At 43.2% G+C, this 23,338-nt stretch overlaps 1 protein-coding gene across 1 annotated transcript in view; it reads left to right on the top strand.

Annotated features, from left to right (window-relative positions):
* The first annotated feature begins 22,667 nt into the window (after positions 1 to 22,667).
* Nup160 (nucleoporin 160) overlaps positions 22,668 to 23,338 on the top strand; it is a 50,609-nt gene continuing 49,938 nt past the window's right edge. Inside the window, exons 1-2 of the mRNA XM_048361563.1 lie at positions 22,668 to 22,805; positions 23,084 to 23,195. Coding sequence (XP_048217520.1) covers positions 22,706 to 22,805; positions 23,084 to 23,195 — 212 coding nt within the window. The 5' untranslated portion in view covers positions 22,668 to 22,705. The remainder of the gene's footprint in view (positions 22,806 to 23,083; positions 23,196 to 23,338) is intronic.

Below are 23,338 nucleotides of genomic sequence, written 5' to 3'. Positions count from 1 at the left end.
TTTTTTGAGCATTTTTTTTTATTATTTTTTTTTGAGATAAGGTCTTTTTTTTATGCCCAGGCTGGCCTGAACGACCATTCTCCTAGTTATGTTGCTGGGATGACAGGTTCTCTTTACCGTCATTGGTACTCACTGCCTCCCAGCCATTGGTCAAGGTGGAGCTCAAACTTTATTTCCCGCCCCCCCCAGAGCCTCAGCCTCATTCTTCTGATCTCTACCCCCAAGTATCTAGGATTGCAGGATTGAGACACAATGCCCAGTTAAGAAGACGGTCTTTCCTAGCTTACTATAGTCTATAGACCCCAGACTGAGACTGAAAACCCTTGTTGGGGCCCTAAAGGCCATGACAAGTCACTAAGCAGATGGGGTGTGATCATGAATAGATTAAGAATACAGGAAAGTCATTCTGGCACTTGACTTGGAAGATGGACTAAGAGGTCAAGAGATGAAAGGCCACTCCCAGACCCCTACCAGCCCCTACCCAGATGAGTGGTGCTGACTCCCCCAAACTCTGTGCCATTCCTGGGGCCACTGGGTGTAAAAGGAAAAGGAAGGGATGTGGGCATGTGCTGACGCCCGGAGCCCTGGCCTTGCTCCCTTTGTGTGGCTGGCCCTGGAGGGCGGATTTTTGGGAAGGGGTGTGTACTGAAAGCGGGGAGGAAGTCGCCACCCCACTGGAAAGAATCTGCCACCCTGCCTTCCAGCTGAAATATCAGATAGAGTCTGTTCTTCTCTGGGGACAGCGAGGAACTGGACTGGCCAAAGGGATTTATTATGATGATTTTTTTTTTGGAGGGATTGTCTGAAAGAACATGCTGTCTTAGGTTCACAAAGGGAAAGGAAGATAAGAGAAAAGTGGCAACTGAGAAAGTCCATTGTGTACGTTATCGCTGTTATTTAAAAAATTGAAAAATAAGTATGGTACGCTAGGGTCATGGTTGGTGCCACCCTAGGGCCAAATGGTTGCTTTCCCCCCTTTTCCTTGCATGTAGGTGGAGTTAGAGTTTTCCTCAGTTCTCTGGCACTCAGCACCACACTGCCCCAGGGAGAAGGAGAACTGGGGAGGCCATCCGGAAGGATCATCAAGGAAGTGAAGCTACAAGGAAGGAAGTGAGAAAGAGGAAGGTGGGTTGCAAGGAGAACTGGAGGGCAGTGACCTCAGAAGTCACTTGAGAACCTTGTGGTAGAGGAAGATTTGTTTATATTGGAGCACACAGACAGCGGAATGGGGGCAAATGTAACTGATTGTCATTTGCAGATGGTGGTGATACTTAATGGAAAAGAACTGCCTGATGCCCATGTCAACAAGATGTTCATACTCAATGAGAACACCTGGGAGCCTCAAAAAGCCTGTGCCAGAGCAGAAGACAAGAAATGTAAGGTACAGGCAAGGAGCAGTATGCTGTCAAGTGGAGACTATAAAGAATCTGTCTGAACCCATGTTGAACCGGAAGAAAGAGAGCGGTGAAGCTGAGAAGATCCAAGACAAGCACTTTTGAGACACCTTCTTTGACTTTCCCCCCATCTACCCAAGTAACCTTCTGCATTCATGCAATTGACAAATATTTTTGTATATCCATTAAGAGCCTTTCACTACGTTAGTAATGGTGACAGAAAGGAGCATACATAGACATAGTCCTAGCTACTCAGGGGGTTGAGACCTGAGGATCATGGCTCAAAGCCAGCCCAGGCACAAAAATCTGTGAGACTCTTATCTCCAATTAACTGCCAGAAAACCGGAAGTGGGGCTGTAGCTCAAAGTGGTAGAGCACTAGCCTTGAGCAAAAGAGCTCAGGGATAGCACCCAGGCCCCAAATTCAGGCCTCATGACTAACCAAAAAAATCCCTGTGCAAAAAGGGGCTTGTTAGGTCCTCTCCCTGAGGGCTACATGCAGATGCCCCCACCTCATTAAGTCTCCACCCAGTTACCTGGGTAACCTGCAGACCTGGAGGCAGTTACCTCCCCTTTCCCTGAGGTCACCTCCTAATCCACCTGGCCACACCCCTTGCCCCTGCCCTAAATAAAGCAGGGCTGGGTGGGGGTTGCTCTCTCTCTCTCCCTTCTCTCCCCTCTCTCTCTCCCTTCTCTCCGGCCATGGATCATCTCGGCCACAGGCCAGCAGTTCGGTAATAAACATTCTCTCCTGCCTGAATACCGCGTGGCGTTCTCCTTTACCCGCTACCTACTTTAAAAACCTAACAGGGCTGAAGTAATCAAGCACTTGTGGCTCATACCTGTAATACTTGCTACTTAGGAGGAGATCTTGGAATAGAAGTTCAAAGCCAGCCTAGACAGAAAACTCGGTAAGACTATCTCCAGTTAACCATCAAGTGCTAGAGTGGCAGCTGAATACAGACTCTGAGTTCAAACCCTGATACTGGTATATAAAAAAGGAGTCAGGGTAACTGGATACATGGCTCAGTAGTAGAGTAGGGCAAATGTGAGGCCCTAAGGTTCAAGTTTCCAGTACTACCAAAAAAAGGAAGGAAGGAAGGAAGGAAGGAAGGAAGGAAGGAAGGAAGGAAGGAAGGAAGGAAGGAAGGAAGGAAGGAGAAAATTCTAGGGCTCAAGAAATCTGGGTTCAAATTCCAACTTCGCCACTTGCTGTCTGTGTAACCTTCAGCAAGGTACTGTATACTAAGCCTTTCTAAGTTAATTTCCGCAAACATAAAGTGGAGCTCATAATAGAAACTACCTCAAACCGTTCCTGTAAGGATTCTGGGTTGTAATGAGCATGTGCACTGACACAGGGTGGGACTCAGTGAATGGCTTTCTCCTTTTCCCACTGGCCCTATGAATTTGAAGGGACTAATAAATATTCAGGCTCAGGGGAATTTTGAGCTAGTGTATGACAAGGAGATATGTAAGTATAGACACATTGAAAATCTTCATATAACTACCATGTGACGTGTGTATGTGTGTGTGTGTATGTGTGTGTGTGTTACTGGAGTTTGAACGCTTCCAGGGTCTGGGCACTATCCTTTATCTTTTTCCATTCAGAGCTGGTGCTCTATTACTTGGGTCATAGCTGCACTTTGGCTAATGGAAAACAATCTCACAGACTTTCTTGATCATTCTTGGTTTCGAATTATGATGCTTGGACCTCAGCCTCTTGAGTAGCTAGGATTACAAGTGTGAGCCACTGGTGCTGGGCTCCAAAATGACTCCTTAAAGGGGATTGTTGTGAACCTCAGATTAAACAAGTTCATTTGCATTTAGCATGATGCCTAGCAAATTGTAATCATACAAGCTGTTATTATATGAGTGGTATTATTTGTCCTTGGAAGAGACTAAGGCACATATCTGCTGATATGTAAGTGCAAAATATCTCTGGAGGAGTTGCTCAAGTGGTAGAGTGTATGTCTAGCAAGCATAAGGCCCTCAGTTCAAATCCCAGTACAAAAAGCAAATTTTCATAATGTGACACTGTCTAAGGAGTTTCAATGTGTGGAGTGACTAGAGGCTTGCTGTTCCCATCCATGGCCCAAGTTGGCAAGAACTAATGTAGTAAAAGGGATCTGTCATTCAAAGGAAACAAAAGGAAGTGTTTGAAGATTCCTGACTGTCTAGAATTTTTTTTTTCAAAGTAGAAGTTTCATTACAAAAATAGGTGTGAGCTATGTGCACTTTGGAAAGGAATGAGCTGTCACTGCAGAGCTAAGATTGGTATTGTTTCGTGAACCAGATTCCTGCACACTGATGTTGTTTTGGGTTGGGCTGACCTTATGAACTAGATTTTTTTTTTTTGGATGGGTGTATTTTTCCTTATTGCAAATTTCCTTCAATTCATCAGCAGAGATGCTAGCCACTACGCTGGGAGTTTGTGACCCTGGTTTGTGACCCTGGCTTGTATGGCTTCTGACTTGCCTTTAAATAAATGCTTTTTTTTTTTTTTTTTTTGGTGGTTTCTCCCGGCTTTCCCTTTCAGATGCCATCTTAGCCTGTGTCACCACTCTCTTTGGTTCACTCCTTTGGGTCACTCCTCTAGGAATGTCAAACCTTCTTTAATAACAACCAACTTGAATAAAACCTTTCTAAGTTCTTGTTTTTCTATTCATCCATAGATTCCTGGGCTTTCTGACATGAATGTGATTTACCTTTTGCTAACTTATCCATTGTATTGGGTTACCATGGTGTTAAAAATTGCACTGCACTTTCTCTCAATTCCTAGGTTTAACTCAGGGTCTCATGTTTGCTAGGCAGGTGCTCTACTTTTTGGACTATACTTCCATTCCCCTTTTGGCTTGGCTATTTTTTGAGGTGGGGTTTTGATTGAGATGGAGTTTTATGAATTTCTTTTTGCCCAGGCTGTTTTCGAACCATGATCCCTGGATTTCTTCCCTCCAAGTAGCTAGGACTACAGGTTTGAGCCACAATAACCGGCTGACATTGCATTTTCTAACACAATCTGCACTGTAGTATGGGTAATTTGTGACACAGCTAAGTCTTACCAATTGACCTATCTGCTACCTTAGAGAATTCACTTTTCTCTGTATTTTACTATCCATAATTACTTATTATTTTATCTATCTATCTATCTACCCTGTTTACTTTGCAAGAGAAATCTAAGAACACTTAAAAAGATGCATATACTATAGCAACATAAAACTAATTTGAGGGGCTGGGGATATGGCCTAGTGGCAAGAGTGCTTGCCTCGCATACATGAGGCCCTGGGTTCAATTCCCCAGCACCACATATACAGAAAACGGCCAGAAGTGGCGCTGTGGCTCAAGTGGCAGAGTGCTAGCCTTGAGCAAAAAAGAAGCCAGGGACAGTGCTCAGGCCCTGAGTCCAAGCCCCAGAACTGGCCAAAAAAAAAAAACAAAAACAAAACTAATTTGAAATAAGAAATATGTTGCCTAATCCAACCTACTTAGGAGGCTAAGCACTGAAGATCAAGGTTCAAAGCTAGCCTTGGCAGGAAAGCCCATGAGACTTTGATCTCCAATCAAAAAGCCCAAATGGGAGGCTGGGAATATGGCCTAGTGATAGAGTGTTTGCCTCCTATACATGAAGCCCTGGGTTCAATTCCTCAGCACCACATATATGGAAAATGGCCAGAAATGGTGCTGTGGCTCAAGTGGTAGAGTGCCTTGAGCAAAAAGAAGCCAGGGACAGTGCTCAGGCCCAGAGTTCAGTCCCCAGTACTGACAAAAAAATACAAAAACAACAAAAAGCCCAAATGGAGCTGTGACTCAAATGGTGAAAAAGCTAAGGAACAACACCCAGACCCTGAGTTGAAACCCCACTACTGACACCAAAAATAAATAAATAAAATAAAACAAGAAACATATTGCAAGGAGTATAAAAATAAGAAGCAAGCCAGGAAGTCTTTGCTGAAGAGAATATAACAGTTGGCTTAAGGTCCAGCACTGACTCATACCTGAAATCCCAGCTAGCTGAAAGACAGATATCAAGAGGACCAAGGTTAATAGCTAGCCACAGCAAAAAGTCAGTGAGATCCCATCTCAGTCAATAAGCTGGGCATAGTGATACACACCTTCAACCTAGCTATATGGGAGACCACAGGAGAATCAGAGAACAAGTCATCCCAGGCAAAAATGAGAGCTCCTACCTGCAAAAAAATCTAAAGCAAAAAAATGCTAAGGGCATTTTTCATAATTCAAGTGGTAGAACACCTGTCTAGCAAGTTGAAACCCTGAATTGAAAACCTCAGTGTTCCTAAAAAAAGTTTACTAAAAAAGGAACCTATCTTAGTTCTGAATAATGGCACATGCCTACAATCCCAGCTCTTTGGAGGCCGAGACAAAAGGATTGCAAACTAGAAGCCAACCTGGGCAATTACAGCAAATTCTAAGCCAGCCTGGATTTATTTTTAGCAAAATCTTGTCTCAAAATAAAATTTCTTAAAAAGGGGAGAGGGGAGTAGATAATAGATATTAGTGGTAAAATGTCTGCTGACATGCTCAAGGCCTTGGGTTCAATCTCCAGTACTGGGGGAAAAGAAAAGAAAAATAAAAACAGTTTGATTCAGAGCCTCCTGGTAATTAACACAGAGAAGAATGAGTTTCAAAATGCTTAGTGTCCCTGAAGAATAAACACACCAGCTGCATTCAGCACAGCACAACTTTTTCTTATTAGACTATATTAATTGTACAAATAATATGCTTTGATCAAATTTTTCCCTCTATTACTGTCTTATTCCATTTCTGACTTTTTAAAGCTATGTAAGTTTTCATTATTCTATTTTCTTTTTAAAAAATTTTATTGTAAAAGTGATGTACAGAAAGATTACAGTTACATAAGTCAGGTAATGAGTACATTTCCTTTTGAACAGTGTCACCCATCCCTCATTTTCTCCCAGTTTTTTCCCTCTCACATCCCCCCGCCCCATTTCCAACATAGTGTTTAGTATCACTGCTGTATTGGTTCATCCTTTGTCCTACCATTTCAGTGCTTCCTCTTCCCTTCCCCAAATCAGATAAAGTCACACACAAGTCAAAGGGTACAAAAATCAAAAACATCGACAAAAAAGAAAAAAATAGGAGGGAAAAAAGAACCACAAACAGTACAATTTCTTAAGACCGTTTGTTTCCATTCCTTGAAATTCATTTTAATATGCATATTTTTCAAAAAAAATTTATTGTAGTGGTAATGTACACAGGGGTTACAATTACAGAAGTAAGGTATCGAGTACATTTCTTTTAAAAGTGTTACCCCATCTGTCATTTTCTCCTGTTTTCCCTCCTCTCTGACTCCCCTCCCTCCCAGTTGTAAAGTTCATTTCTAACATAGTGTCCAGTGAGTATTGTTGCATTGGTTCACCCTTTGTCCCACTGTTTCTGTGATTCCCTGCCAGGCTAGATTTACCTCCCTGGTGCGGGGATGCTAAGCTTACTCCCTTATCAGTGCTCCCCTTTTCACCCTCTCCCCTGGGCACCCTACCAGCGGGCAGCCAAGGTGCAGCAAAGGGACACGGGCTAGCCTAAGGTGCACGTGGCCAAACGAGATCCCCTTTTCCTTCCTCCTTACCCACCAAGGAAGCCAGGCGCAGACGGATCTCAGAGACGCTTCGGAGAGCAATCCAATTTAATCGGGAGGGGCTCACAGTAATATAGTAGTGATGACGAGGATTGAGCATGAGCTAGCAATAGGCTGGCAAGCTTGTCCATCCAAGAGCAGCTCCCAAGAACCTCCCTCATGGGCTAACATCACTTCCCATAGTACCGCCCTCTGGGCAAAGCCCGCGAAAAGGAAGCACATGTGCTCGGTGGGCAAGGTGAGGGATCGTCTCAAAGCTACCCCTTCTGGTTCCGGACCCAGAAGGAGATAGGTGTTGCTCACTTCCACACTGCCCCACTCGCCCTTCCCCCCTTAAGGCCAAGATGAATCCCCAACAATTCCCTTTCCCTTCTCCCAAATCAGATAAACATATATAAAACAGAGGGTATGAAAATTAAAAACTGTGACAACAGAATAAACTAAAGGAAAAAAATGAAAGAAATAACTGCAAACAGTACACTAAAAAACAAACAACAAAACCCCTCTTGTTTCCATATTTCAGAGTTCATTTTGATTAGCATTATTTTATATAATCATATGTACTAGCTGTTGAGCTATTGTGATCCTCTGCTAGGACTATCCTAGACATATACTAATTATTAAAAATGAGGAAAATCATGGAGCCTCTGTTTCTTTGGGTCTGGCTTACTTCACTTAATATGATTTTTTTCCAAGTCTTTCCATTTCCTTATGAATGGGGTGATATCATTTTTTTCTGATGGAAGCATAGAATTCCATTTTGTATATATAGCACATTTTCTTGATCCATTCATCTACTGAGGAGCACCTGGGTTGATTCTATATCTTAGCTATGGTAAATAATGCTCAATAAGCATCATTTTATATGATTATATGTACATAGCTATTGAGCCCTTGTGATCCTTTCTTTTTTTTTATTAACTAAAAAAAAATTTTGACACGGTGTTATGCAAAAGGGGTACAGTTACATAATAGGGCAGTGTGTACATTTCTTGTGATATCTTACACCCTGTTTTTCTTTCCCTTCCCTAGATCAGTTAGACATATATACAATGCACAGTGTATCAAAAACATATACAGTATCCACGTGGCCTACGCCAAAGGAAATTCACTTAGGACTTTAAATGTAATGTCAACAATAGAGTTTGCTTATCCTTGTCTTATATGAACATACATACATAGCTTTTGAGCTATTGTGATCCACTGAGAAGTCTATTTTTGACCTTTATATGTTGAGTAGTTGTTTGGTTTTAGTTACATAATGTAGGGTCACTGACCCAAACCTGAAGGAAATACCATTTGACAAGAAGTTTTTGGTTTCACAGACCTGGTCTCTACTGTCTCCTCCTCCCCCCACCTTAGCAGTCATTTATCAAGGAGATCATGTGCCTTTGTTTTCTGTGTTCTGGGCTTGTCTCACTCAACATTATTTGTTCAAGTTCTGACCATTTCCCTGCGAATACCATTATTTCACCATTCCTAATCCCTATGTAGTATTCCATTGTGTATAGGTACCATATTTTTTGGATCCATTCATCTGTGGAGGGGCATCTGGGTTCTTTCCATATTTTGGCTATTGTGAATCATGCCACAATAAACATGGAAGTGAAGATGTCTTTTTGATATCTTGAGGCCTGTTGTTCAGGATAGATGCCTAGGAGTGGTATGGCTGGGTCATAGGGTAGGTCTATGTTGAGCTTTTCGAAGAACCTCCATACTGTTCTCCAAAGTGGTTGTACTAATTTGCACTCCCACCAACAATGGAGAAGGGTTCCTCTTTCCCTGTACCCCCTCCAGCATTTGTTGTTGCCTGAGTTCAGCGTATAGGCCATTCTAACTGGAGTGAGGTGGTATCTCAGGATTGTTTGGTTTTTTTTTTGGCCAGTCCTGGGCCTTGGACTCAGGGCCTGAGCACTGTCCCTGGCTTATTCCCGCTCAAGGCTAGCACTCTGCCACCTGAGCCACAGCGCCCCTGCTGGCCGTTTTCCATATATGTGGTGCTGGGGAATCGAACCAAGAGCTTCATGTGTAGGAGGCAAGCGCTCTTGCCACTAGGCCATATTCCCAGCCCCTCAGGGTTGTTTTTATTTGCATTTTCTTTACTGCCAGGGATGTTGAACATTTCCTCATACGTTTCTTTGCCTTTTTTTTTTTTTTTTTTTTTTGCCAGTCCTGGGCCTTGGACTCAGGGCCTGAGCACTGTCCCTGGCTTCTTCCCGCTCAAGGCTAGCACTCTGCCACTTGAGCCACAGCGCCGCTTCTGGACGTTTTCTGTATATGTGGTGCTGGGGAATTGAACCTAGGGCCTCGTGTATCCGAGGCAGGCACTCTTGCCACTAGGCCATATCCCCAGCCCTCTTTGCCATTTTTATCTCTTCTCTTGTGAAGTCTCTCTTTACCTCCTTTGCCCATTTCATAATTGGCTTATTGGGCTTGGAGGGGGATAGTGTTTTTAGTTCTCTGTAGATGACGGATATTAGGCCTTTGTCTGTTGCTGTGCTGGTAAAGATCCTTTCCCATATGGTTGGCTGTCTTTCTAGTTTGGCAGCTATGTCTTTAGCTGTGCAGAAACTTTTTATTTTGTAGTAGTCCCATTTGTCGAGTCTCTCTCCTATCTGTTGTGCCCTTGGGACTCTATTCAGGAAGTTCCTTCCTGTGCCTATAAGTTCTAGCATCTTTCCTACTCTGTCCTTCAGTAGTTTCAAGGATTCAGGTCTGATGTTGAGGTCCTTGATCCATTTTGAGTTGATCTTGGTGTATGGTGATAGGCTTGGGTCTACTTTGAGTTTTCTGCATATGGCTGCCCAGTTTTCCCAGCACCAGTAGTTGAAGAGGCTATGTTTTTTCCATTGTATATCTTTAGCTTCTTTGTCGAATATCAGCTGGCTGTAAGAGTGCAGTTTTATTTCTGGGTCTTCAATTCTATTCCATTGGTCTTCCGGTCTGTTTTTATACCAATATCAGGATGTTTTTGTTATGATGGCTCTATAATAGAGCTTGAAGTCTGGTATTGTGATACCTCCTGCACTGCTTTTTTTTGCCTAGAATTGCTTTGGCTATTCTAGGTCTTTTGCTGTTCCATATGAATTTATGGGTTGCTTTCTCTATTTCAGTGAAGAATGTAGCTGGGATCTTGATGGGGATTGCATTGAATTTGTATAACAATTTGGGCAATATGGCCATTTTCACTATATTGATTCTGCCTACCCATGAGCATGGGAGGTCTTTCCATCTCCTTGTGTCTTCTTTGATTTCCCTTTTTAGATTTTTATAGTTTTCATTAAATAGGTCCTTCTTTAGTTAGTCCTTCTTTAGTTAACGTCTTTAGTTAGGTTGATCCCTAGGTAATTTATGTGATCCTTTCTTAAGAATCATTGTTCTGTGGGCTGGGAATGTGGCTCAGTGGTAGAGCCCTTGCTTAGCATGCATAAAGCCCTAGGTTCCAATCCTCAGTACCACATAAACAGAAAAAGCCAGAGTGATGCTGTGGCTCAAGTGATAGAGTGCTAGCCTTGAGCAAAAGAAGCTCAGGAACAGTGCTCAGGACCTGAGTTCAAGCCCCAGAACTGGCAAAAAGAAAAAAACCAGAACCCTTTTATTATACTTATCCTCCCACTTTACCCTCTCATTTTGCCCTCCTCCTCCCTCTCTCCCTACCCTCCAGCAGTCCCCATTTCACACTCCCTAGCACATTTTTTCTATAGCTGCCATGTGTGCTATGGGTCCAGTCAGAGGAGTTCGATGGACAATGTCCCAGGGCTGAAGGAATCCATGTTCTTTTCCATCTCATATGAAAGCACAGGTTAGCAGAAGCATTTCTTCCAAGGCTGAAAACCAAGCAACTTCCTCTGACACTGTCCAACAAAGGAGGAGCAGAATGAATTCCATGGAAATGCTGTGAAAGGTAAGAAGAGACATGAGGAAATGAGTTGGGTGCCAGCTCCCACCTTTGAGGCACTGTAAAATGCTAAGCACTGCTCAGGGCCTACAGATTTGCTCAAGCTGATTACTTGGGGCTATGATGACAAAGAACCTATTTGCTTTTATTGAACTCAGTGATCTGATAGCCACCCAGCTCTTGAAGTCTGAGAGTTAGTCCCAGAAAGGATATGAAAGAGGGCTGAGTCAGGCACCCAAGGATCACGCCTGTAATCCTAGTTACTCAAGGGGCTGAGGTCTTTGGATGAGATTTGAAGCCAGCCCCAGCAGGAAAAGTCCATGAGATCCTTCTTCCCAATTAAGCATCAAAAGAGCTGGAAGTGGAGCTGTGGCTGTGGCTCAAGTGGTAGAGCACTAGCTTTGAGTAAAAGAAGCTCAGGGACAGCATCCAGGCCCTAAGTTCAAGCCCCAGGACTGAAACAAACAAACAAACAAAAAGAGGGCTGGGTGGGACACAGGTGCATTCAGACAGGGTCTAACTTAGCATCAAACTTCTATGGGTTCTTTGACCTCCCCCCTATAACTGATATCCTTTGCTATTCTTTTGTATCTTTGGTTAGTTTTTTTTCACTCAAGACTGGTATTCTACCAATTGAGCCATACCTCTGCTTCGGCCTTTTTTGCTGGTTAAAGATATAAGTCTCAGGGATTTTTCTTGCTTGGGCTAGCTTTGAACTAGGATCCTCAGATCTCAGCCTCCAGAATAGCTAGGATTGTGTGCGCCACTGATGCCTGGCTTGTGTGTGTATGTGTTGGTAGTAGGGTTTGAACTCAGTAGTAGTAGTGCTTTCAGCTCAGCCTTTTGCTCATAGTTGGCGCTCTGCCACTCCCAAACTCCCAGTCCAACTTTTTTATTTAATAGACTATCTGTAGAGCAGTTTTAGCCTCATAACCAAATTGAACAGAAGATGCAGTGTTGTCATGTCTCCTCCTTGAACCCTCCCCTCATACTCTCCCCCACAATCAACCCTCTGGTCAAGTGAGACATGTTTACAATTGACTAAGCAACACTGATATATCATAACCATCCAAACTCCACCCTTATCTTAAGCTTGCCCCTCAGTGTTACGTACTATAGACACTGGCATTTGCTATTACAATATTATATGGTTGCACTGTCCTAAAAATCCTCTGGGCCTGATACATCCCTCCTCCAACCTAACCCCTGTATGTTTTAGATTTTCATGAAACTCAATTGTACATGCTGACAGAAGGCCTAGAAAGGATGCTGGACATTAGATTTTCTCTATTCACTATCAAATTTTACATAGTATCTTTTTCACTAAAACCTGATTTAGCTTCTTCCTATCACAGTCCATCAGTTTAAATCTCATGATAAAATCCAGAGGACTGACAAATTGTTTCCAACCACAGGGGAAAGAAAGTTCAGTTTAGCAGAAGAGATTTGTATCAGCAAAACTCAACTCTCCTGGCCATTATTTAATTGATGTTAATTTGAAGTTACATAATGTTTTCATTCTGAAGCTCAAAGAAATCAGCCTATGGCCAATACATGAATTTTCATAACCATTCTGTGAAGTAGACAAGGCATATTGGACACCCTCCCTCTGTCCCCGTGTCCAAGAAAGCAGAGCCTGAGTATTTTATAAATTAGGGAAGAAATGGATAAGGGGGGATAGTAAAGAAGGCAATGAAAGCTCAAGATTGCTGACAATTATTAATAATAAAAACTGAAACTCCCTCAAAACATCAGATAGTAGTAGCTTTCTTTGAATAACCATTTAATCTGCACAGAATATTACCACCAACATGGAGCTACAGTTACATACAAAAATATATAGAAATCATTTTTTAATTTTTTTTCTTATTTATTGTCAAAGTGATGTACAGAGAGGTTACAGTTTCATATATGAGGCCTTGGGCACATTTCTTGTACTGTTTGTTACCTCCTTTATTTTTATTTTTTTTGGCCAATCCTGGAGCTTGGACTCAGGGTCTGAGCACTGTCTCTGGCTTCTTTTTGCTCAAGGCTAGCTACTCTGCCACTTGCGCCACAGTGCCACTTCTGTTGTTTTGTTTTTTGGCCAGTCCTGGGGCTTGTACTCAGGGCCTGAGCACTGTCCCTGGCTTCTTTTTGCTCAAGGCCAGCACTCTGCCACTTGAGCCACAGCTCCACTTCTGGCCATTTTCTGTATATGTGGTGCTGAGGAATCAAACCCAGGGCTTCATGTATATGAGGCAAGCACTCTTGCCACTAGGCCATATCCCCAGCCCCGAGAAATCATTTTTTAATCTCCCTTTCATAGACTACTGATCTGATCTCCACTATGGTAACATAACATCTTCTAGAATTTAGATCTATGCTTCTGCAGATGTAGATAATATATTTGTATTCTGTTGAGAATATCTACATTTAAAATATAAAACAAAAATAATTTTCAAGAGGTTACCAAATTTAAATTAAAAAAAATTAAGACTTCCAAAACTATATATTACTAGAAATAACACTGACCCTTGATGTCTGTCTAGTGCATCCTCTGGAGAAAAGAAGAGTTTGTCCATTGGAGATAAGCAGGGCCATCTCATCTGCAGTCTTTGGTTTAATTAGCTAAACTCTTCCAGATGGAGCACATTCAGAGCAAAGGAGTTTTTCTGACCTCCTTGTTAATAAGTACAACTGTGTTACATGTAAAGGAAATTTGCCTTTAAAGGGCAAATGAGGAAGTGTTTAGTAGCATGACTATTTTCAATTTGTCCACTGAAAGAGATGCACTCTAATTTTATCTAGTACTTGCTTTGCTCCTATGTTAAATACTAAAGATTAAAAAAAAAAAAAAGCCAGGCACTAGTGGCTCACTCCTGCAATCCTACCTACTCAGGAGGCTAAGACCTGAGGATGGCAGTTCAAAGCCAGCCTGGGCAGGAAAGTCTGTGAGACTCTTATCTCGAATTAACCACCAGAAAACTGGAAGTGGCACTGTGGCTCAAAGTTGTAGAGTGTTAGCCTTGAGCAGAAAAGCTCAGGAACAATGCCCAGGACCTGAGTTCAAGCCTAACACACACACACACACACACACACACACACACACACACACACACACACACTGCTTTCATGAAATCTTACGACTGAAGTTTGCATTCCCAGTGACTGCACATAGTGGTAGCTACACAACTATTTGTTGAATCCATAAAAAAAAAATAGAGAGACATGAATAAAGGTGGGAGCGTGTGGCTCTAGTAGCATGAGCCCTCAAGCTGTTGGGGTGAGCTTTGCAAAGCAGTTTGTCAGTCAGTAGCAGGAAAGGGTTCTAGACATTTTAAAACATTGTAAAGACATGGAGAAAAAAAGAGTGTGCCGTATGTTTTAGATAAGAATTGGTGATATGGTCTGGCTGGGGACTCATGTGGATACGAAATGTGTTAGAAGGTAGTGAGACCACAAAGATGGGCTGATTTAAAGGGGATCCTAAGAGCCAGCTAAGTTTCGATTTGGACCCATAGTATGTGTGAATGTTTTAGAAAGATAGCACGAGACATAGCATTAGATGAGGCATGCAAGGAAAAAAGGATGTAAAAGATACCAAAGGTTAAGTGTCTTCTTTGTGCCAAGCACTAAGATAGATCCTCTAGATTTTATATTAAATCTCATTTAATCCCTGTAATATCCCCACTGGGTCCATAATATTAGTGTCCTTATTTACAGAGAGGAAACTCAGAGAAGTTGTGCAATTATCTCCAGATAATACCTCTCATGAAAGATAGAACAAAGATTTGAAATCAACTGTTCTAGAAATCCCATTGGAGAATCATAAATTATTATCAGGAAAAATATAGAGTGAAAGGCTGGAGAAAGTGAATAATCAAGACAGACACACATGCAGGACACAAGGAAAGAAAAGCATGACTCTACAAAAGGATATTTACAGCAAGGGAGATACAACACAGGAAGTGGAAAGATAATCATAGAGAAACCACAACATGTGTTTTTAAAATGCAAGGCCCCAGGGAGGAGAAAGCTAAGGATACAATATTGCCATTCACTCTGGCATCCTGTACATTTGGTTTTGCTCTTTACTTTTTTTCTTTAACTTTAAACAATTTGTTATGAGAGTAACAAAGATACAGCTCATGATCTTAAATGCTCTAAATCAGAAACAGATGGTGCCTGGTTTCCTAGAAACTGCCAAATTTTGAAGACAACACAGCACCCACAGCACTGTATCCTTTGCAGATACAACACTAGTGGATCCTGAACACTGTATTGATACATCTGTCCCCCTAGCACAAGCATCTTTTGAAGGTTAAGTAAGACTTTTTCCTTTACTGTCAAGATGGGCACTGGTGGGCTGGGGATATAGCCTAGTGGCAAGAGTGCCTTCCTCGGATACACGAGGCCCTAGGTTCGATTCCCCAGCACCACATATACAGAAAACGGCCAGAAGCGGCGCTGTGGCTCAAGTGGCAGAGTGCTAGCCTTGAGCGGGAAGAAGCCAGGGACAGTGCTCAGGCCCTGAGTCCAAGGCCCAGGACTGGCCAAAAAAAAAAAAAAAAAAAAAAAAAAAAAAAAAAAAAGATGGGCACTGGTGGCTCACGCCTGTAATCCTAGCTATTCAAGAGGCTGAGATCTGAGGATCATGGTTCAAAGCCAGCTGGAGCAGGAAAGTCCATGAGACTCTTATCTCCAATTAACCACCAGAAAACCGGAAATGGTGCTATGACTCAAGTAATAGAGCACTAGCCTTGAGCTTAGGGACAGTGCCCAGGCCCAGAGTTCAAGCCCCACAACTGACTATATATATAATGTTGGTGGTATTGGAGTTTGAACTCAGGGCCTCATGCTTGCCAAACAAGTACTCTACTACTTGAGCCATGCACTAACCCTTTTCAGATCACATCTCATTTTCTTGCCTGGGGCTGGCCTATGAACTGTACTCGTTCTACCTCCTAACAAGAAGCTGAGATTTCATTTGGGCAGATGCCACCATGCCTTTCCTATTTTACTGACTCCTGAAAGATATTTCTACTTTTTCCTTTATTATAGCACTTGCCATGTTGAAGACTTCTAAAGAAGGAAGGAAAACTAAGGGATATAGAAGCCAACTGCATCGTGCTACCGAGCCCAAAGCTCTGAAGCGACCTGCCCAAGGTTGCCAGCAGGTGAACGGCAGGCAGCAGGCCCACATTTCCCATGGTTCGCATTGCCTGCTGAGCTGCCTTCACTGTGGTTCAATGGAGCAACAAATCAGCATTCAACAACCAGCCATGTACCTTTCTCTTTTTTGTAGGTAAAATACAAAGATTTGTTTCCTATGTTTTGGTTATGGTTACTAGGAATTAAAAGGATTTTCAAATAAACTTAAAGAATGGGTTCAGACACTACTAAGAATTGTTTCCTTAAATACCTGGGCTAGCCTTTTTTTTTTCTTTTGGAGCTATTCCTTGCCAATCAGAAAATTCAGAATTCCTGTGCCTACTTCTTTGCCCTCTGCCAGGGAAGATATATCTGTGGAAGCATCAGACAGTAATGTCATTTAGGGCAAAGGCATCTGAAGGAGAACAAAGGGCACATTTTCTGTTAAGTGGCCTGTCTTATCCCAAGAAAGTTCATTTCCTTGCCCGCATAGTCTCTAGTCAAGGAAAATCCCAGAGTTGGCATTGGTAAAGGAGAAGAGGGCAATGGAAAGGAAGGGAGAGAATTGTTAAGACTTTTGGCTGGAATTCAGAAACAAATAGTTCCCGAGCCTGGCATTGTCAGGGCCAGCGTCAGGACCAGCCCAAGAAGGCAGACAAGGAACATTACCGTTACAGACTTGGCTCCATGCACTGTTACCCAGGAGAAACTGGTGCGTAAGCAGGATCCCGGAGGATACGAGAGAAATATAAACAATCACTGGGTGCGGACCTGTGGTTGCCTATGGAAGCTTTGCCAGGCCTAAAATTGCAGTCATACATTTTGAGTTATTTAATTTCCAGACATTCTTGCATGGCTTTGGGCATGACAAAGACAAGCTAAAGCAAAACTAAAGTCTGGCATTTAGGCAAGCATTGGCCTCTGACCTTCAGCTGGAGCTGCTAATCAAAATCTTTAGCCCTGCTCAGGTCTCAAGAGCAGCCCTGCTTTGAGATATGGAAGTGACTTGTTTGCCTGTAAACATTTCTCAGCACTTGCACCAAAATAATACTTAAAAGGCAAAATGATAAAGAAATAGTACTTCCAAAAACTTTTAACTATTGTCATGATTTGAACCTTCTTCTTCTTTTTTTTTTTTTTTCCAGTCCTGGGCCTTGGACTCAGGGCCTGAGCACTGTCCCTGGCTTCTTTTTGCTCAAGGCTAGCACTCTGCCACTTCAGCCACAGCACCACTTGTGGCCATTTTCTATATATGTGGTGCTGGGGAATTAAACTCTGGGCTTCATGTATACAAGACAAACACTCTTGCCACTGGGCCATATTCCTAGCCCCATCGAACCTTCTTCTTTGAAGGAGCTGTACAGGAAGAAAAATGTTACAGAATTTTGGGAGCACGCGAAAAGAAGAACAGATTGCAAACATATCTCAATTGTTATTTATTGCCACCACCATTTTGCAGAGGAAGAAGACACAAAGGCCTGGCAGGTTTATTGGCATTACACATTTCTAAAGTCTTAGGCTAGAACAGAATGAGAAGGGACCATTGAAGTGGGTGCTACCCCCACACGAGTCTAGATTAAATGAGAATCTATACATGACAATCTGAATCTCTAACTTCTTAAGTATGTGCTTTTACAGGAACAAGCAATTCTTTTTTTTTTTTTTTTTTTGCCAGTCCTGGGGCTTGAACTCAGGGCCTGAGCACTGTCCCTGGCTTCTTTTTGCTCAAGGTTAGCACTCTACCACTTGAGCCACAGCGCCACTTCTGGCTTTCTCTAAATATGTGGTGCTGAGGAATCAAACCTAGGGCTTCATGTATACGAGGCAAGCACTCTACCACTAGGCCATAGTCCCAGTCCCTTTTTTTGTTATTTATTTCATCTACTGATTGATTCATGGGAGTCTCATTATGTAACCCAGACTGGCCTGGAACTTGTAATCCTCGTGCCTCAGCCCCTTGAGTGCTGAGATTATGCATGTGGACCACCATGTTCAACTTGATTGTCCAGGTATGATGGCATGTGCTTGTAGTCTCAGCACTCAAAATGTCTCCATTCATTTGGATAGGAAAGGAATTCCACAACCAGTAAGCGCAATGAGCAAGAGAGGGAAGAGTGGCAATGTCAGAGATACGTTGGAAAGGCACAGGTATTATCATTTTAGAAACAGAATCCAGGACATAACCACCAGAAAACTGGAAGCGGCGCTTTGGCTCAGAGTGGCAGAGTGCTGGGCTTGAGTGGAAAAAGCTCAGGGACAGCACCTAGGCCCTGAGTTCAAGCCCCAAATCAACAACAACAGCAATAGTCCAGGACATAATTCAAGCAAGGCTTTTTCCTCCTGGGTTTTGTGGAACCCATTACATGCAAGGTCTTTCAAAAACATAAAAGTAACAACCATTTAGTGAAGTACAACATGTTGAAATTTATGGAAAATATTACATAAAAAGAAACAACTAGGTGGAAAAAATGCTGAAAAGGGAAGTGAGAAGTCATTGACAGGCTTCATAATCGTTCTTTCTTTTTTTTGTATCAGTAGGCCCCTCACTCTTGCTTGGCTTTTTAGCTCAAGGACAGTGCTTTACCACTGGACCCATACCTCTACTTGTTTTTTTCTTCCCAGTCCTGGGTCTTGAACTCAGGGCCTGGGCACTGTCCCTGAACTTCTTTTTGCTCAAGTCTAGCACTCTACTATTTGAGCCACAGCACCACTTCCAGCTTTTTTTCTTTTTATGTGGTATTGAGGAATTGAACCAGGGCTTCATGCGTGCTAGGCAAGTACTCTACCACTAAGCCACATTCCCAGCCCCAACAAGTTTGCTTTTAAAATAAGTTCCTCCTGCAGAGCTATGCTCTGCAGAGAATTTCAAAATTCTAGACACTATGTCAGGGTAATTACAAAGTACCAAAAATGTCATCATGGCTTTCCTATGGCTTAAATTTTATAGTTAAGTCTACAGTATATCTTTATTTAAGCAAGGTTCTCCCAAGCTCATACAAGCTTAAGCTCATACAAGTTTAAGGTCTTCTATACTGAGGCAGATATACTTTCTGTTTTAAAAACTTTTAAGGGCTGGGGATATAGCCTAGTGGCAAGAGTGCCTGCCTCGGATACACGAGGCCCTAGGTTCGATTCCCCAGCACCACATATACAGAAAACGGCCAGAAGCGGCGCTGTGGCTCAAGTGGCAGAGTGCTAGCCTTGAGCGGGAAGAAACCAGGGACAGTGCTCAGGCCCTGAGTCCAAGGCCCAGGACTGGCCAAAAAAAAAAAAAAAAACTTTTAAAACTATGTACAAATGTTTGATTTAAAATAAGATCCTCCATATTCCTTTCTTCTTCTTTTTTTTTTTTTTTTTTTTTTTTTTTTGGCCAGTCCTGGGCCTTGGACTCAGGGCCCGAGCACCGTCCCTGGCTTCTTCCCGCTCAAGGCTAGCACTCTGCCACTTGAGCCACAGCGCCGCTTCTGGCCGTTTTCTGTATATGTGGTGCTGGGGAATCGAACCTAGGGCCTCGTGTATCCGAGGCAGGCACTCTTGCCACTAGGCTATATCCCCAGCCCCTTATATTCCTTTCTTTTGATGGAAGTATTCCTGGAATCATGAACTTAGGGGCTTTACATACTAAGCAGGTGTTCTACCACTGAGCTACAGCCTCAGTCCCTAAAATAAAATTCTTATATGAAATCTACAGTAAGAATTGACTTAATACTTTAAGCACTGCCTTGTATGGAAAGACAATCAAGCGAATAGAAACTGCTCATCAAGCAAATAAAAGCTCTCTAGAACATAACCCCAAATCCTCTCTTTTCTCCTTTTTGAGCCCCCCCCTCTTGAAACAGAGTCTGTGTACAGCATGTTGGCTTGAAATTTGCTCTGTAGCTCCAGCTGGCCTCAAACTCACAATCCTTCTGCTTCAGACTCCCAGCTGCTGGGATTATAAGTGTGTGCCACCATGCTCAACTGTACATATTTTTTATAATAATTATTATATCTTTCTATTAACTCTGTTGCTCCTTTGCCACCCTATTAAGCTTCAAAAGAGAGACCTTCAAAAGCAGGGAATGTGAAATTCGTATCCTGTCAGCAACTATTTCATGTACTATTTTCTCTCCTAGACATCAGAGATACAAAAAAGACAAGATAAAGTTCCTGGCTGCATATAGTTCCTATTCTGAAGGGAAGCTGAAGGAATAAATAGAAAAATCAAGATTTAACCAGGAATTTGAAACTTAGTTTCTATGGTAAATAGAACAATTGATTGGTAAAAGTCAATATAAAAAACTAGAGAGGGGGGCTGGGAATGTGGCTTAGCGGTAAAGTGCTTGCCTAAACCCTGCACTAAGCCCTGGGTTCGATTCCTCAGCACCACATAAACAGAAAAAGCCGGAAGTGGTGCTGTGGCTCAAGAGGTAGAATACTAGCCTTGAGCAAAAAGAAGCCAGGGACAGTGCTCAGGTCCTGAGTCCAAGCCCCAGGACTCGAAAAAACAAAACAAAAAAAACACAAAAAACAAACAACAACAACACAAAAAACTAGAGAGGGCTGGGATGTAGTTCAGTGACAAAGCACTTACCTAGCAAGTACAATGCCCTGGGTTCGATCCCCAGTATCACCCCCGCCCCAAAAAAAACCTAAAGAAATAGAAAATCTTAAGTCTCTTGTGTCGTGTTTATATCTCAAGTCATTGCTGCTATTACTAATTGTTGAAAGTCACTGTTTAAATGGCTGGATATCACAGTCTTAGAACTCAAAATAAGTTATACAGAGTGTTCAACATGAAATAATCCTAATTTCAATGGATGGAATTCTCACCTAAAATTAACTAAGCTCCATATTCATGTAAGAAATTATTACTAAGTATGATGTTTCTTGAGTTCATTGTGTCTAAACATGAAGGTCAAAGAAGGCTTTGTAATCAGGAAAATGATATCCTTAACATATAGCCCTGTTTCCCAAAACATACTCCTATAGAATCATGGTCCAATGAGTTGTGCCTTCAAACAAATAATTTTTCTTTTTTGGGGTGGTGAGGGGTACAGGTCCTGGCGCTTGAACTCAGGGCTTGGGCACTGTCCTTGAGCTTCTCTGCTCAAGGCTAGCACTTTATTACTTGAGCCACAGTTCCACTTCCAGCTTTTTGGTAGTTAATTGGAAATAAGAGTCTCATGGACACCAGGCAACAAAAAACACATAAAATTAACAAAGATAAAAGGAAAAAATAACCATTAAAATTATTTTTTAAAGCTAGTGCTGCAAACCAATAATCTCAGTAACATTCTGTATTTTGTTTCTAAATGTCACTACCTAACCACTAGGTGGCAATACATTGCAATTTTTGATATAGACATGTCTCAGGCTCTTAATAGTTGAAGAGTTACTTGAGTTTTGTTATACTGTAATCAGTCATTCCTCAAACATTTATTGAGTATCTTTAAGTTCCTGGAACTCTGATGGATGTTGGAAGAATGAGACCATAACACAAATCTCAAAGGGTTTACTGACACATTGTCTTCAGAGGTCCTTCTCCAACCTTAGCATGGAAACATTCTCTTTTTAGGACTATATGATTAATCCAATAGAGAGAAGGGCCCTCAAAGCCAGGGCAATAGGGAGTCCTGTGAGTTCCTAAGAAGAAACATAGCAGTCAAAGGATGTTCAGGAACATCTACCTCACAGTGTATTTGTAAACTGGAGGGGCAGGGAGAGCAAAAGGGCTATTTCAGTCATCTAAGAATGAAATGCACCAATAATCCTAGTCACAGGGAGGCTGAAATCTGAAAATCCTGTTTGTGAAGACAAATCCAATTAACTAACACAAAGCTGGAAGCTGGAGGTGTGGCTCAAGTAATAAGAGCACCAACCTTGAGTGAAAAAGCCAAATATGGGCTACATAGCAAGACCTGCCACAAAGAAATGTTTAACACAGGCCATCACTAAATAGGGGAAAAAATATCCTCCTGGAAATTAGCCTTTAATGATGAGGATCTAATTCCTTAAATATCTTCTAAACGTCCACTCAGGAACCCTTAGTGCATTTGACAGGTAAGAATGAGGGGAAGGGAGGGGGAACTGAAGGCAAATTGCTTTCTCCTTTGCAAGTGATGGGCGTGTAGGTGATCGCAGCCAGGTCACACCAACAGTGTTGGTGCAGAACACGTGGTTTCATTACACACTCGCAGTCCACTGCAAAAAAAAAAAAAAAATGTCCGGACGAAACGAAAGGCCCCCTTTCCCTTCATTCGGGTAAAGAATGAGACCCGAAGAAGATTTACGGACAAACCTGTGGAACGGAGGACGAGGAAGGCCCACCAAACTCGGGACCCTAAAGGCCAGGCCACACCCCTCGAGGTACCACAGCCCGCCCGGCCCGGGCTTCCAGAAATTCAAACAAACCAGGCTCCGCCCCAGCCCCGAGGCTGCCGGGAAAAGGATCACCTCTCTGCTGAAGCCTCCAAAGCAGTTTATCGGGAGGTCCCGCCCGCAGTGTTCGGCTCTCATCCCGGCCCACCCGCCTCCCTCTCAGGGAGAAGACCAAGCGGAGAATCCGCCTTCTTTTTCCTGGTGCTCAGCCTCCTCGCCGGTCTGCGGCTCCGTCCGCCCCGCCCCCGGAAGTGACGACGTCGCGTCACACCCCTGTCCCGTCGGGCCTCGCGGCGGCGGCGGCGGGAAGATGGCGGCAGCTGGATCCCTGGAACGTAGCTTTTTCGAGCTGAGCGGAGCAGAGCGTGAAAGACCAAGGCACTTCCGCGAGTTCACCGTCTGCAGCCTTGGTACGGAAGTGTGCTGGGACGGTGCGAGCCATCCTCCTCGGCCACTTCCCCTGGGTTCCTGACCCCCTTCCCCGGGCTCGTCTTCTAAGTCCACATGCCTGTCTGGCCTCTGGGTCAGGGCTTCCCTGGTGATTGACTCTTTCCTTTCCCTTCCTCTTCCCCCTTCCTTCCTCCTCTGTGGGCTGTCATTCGGTCACCCTCTCCTCCCCCCCGGCACGCGCAGTCCCTGTCAACCCCGGACAGCCACGTGTGCGGGGCTGACGGCGATCGTTTTGCAGGGACCGCAATCTCAGCGGCTGGTGCGGGGAAATTCAGCGAGAGCGCGGGAGGCTTCTACTATGTGGAAAGCGGCAAGCTGTTCTCCGTCACCAGGAACAGGTTCATTCATTGGTAAGTGCTGTGTTCTCCAGACCACTCCCACCCGACCCCACCCACCAGCCCGCGCGCCTGGATGGCGAGGTGGTGGGGCGTGTGAATGTATTCCTGGCTGTTCCAAAGCGTCGTTTCTACCCAGCGGTGATGACACTTGGGAA

This window comes from Perognathus longimembris, chromosome 13 (assembly GCF_023159225.1).
Source record: "Perognathus longimembris pacificus isolate PPM17 chromosome 13, ASM2315922v1, whole genome shotgun sequence".
NCBI lineage: Eukaryota > Metazoa > Chordata > Mammalia > Rodentia > Heteromyidae > Perognathus > Perognathus longimembris.
The sequence above is the reverse complement of the archived record's forward strand: the minus strand, read 5'-3'. Positions and strand labels throughout refer to the sequence as shown.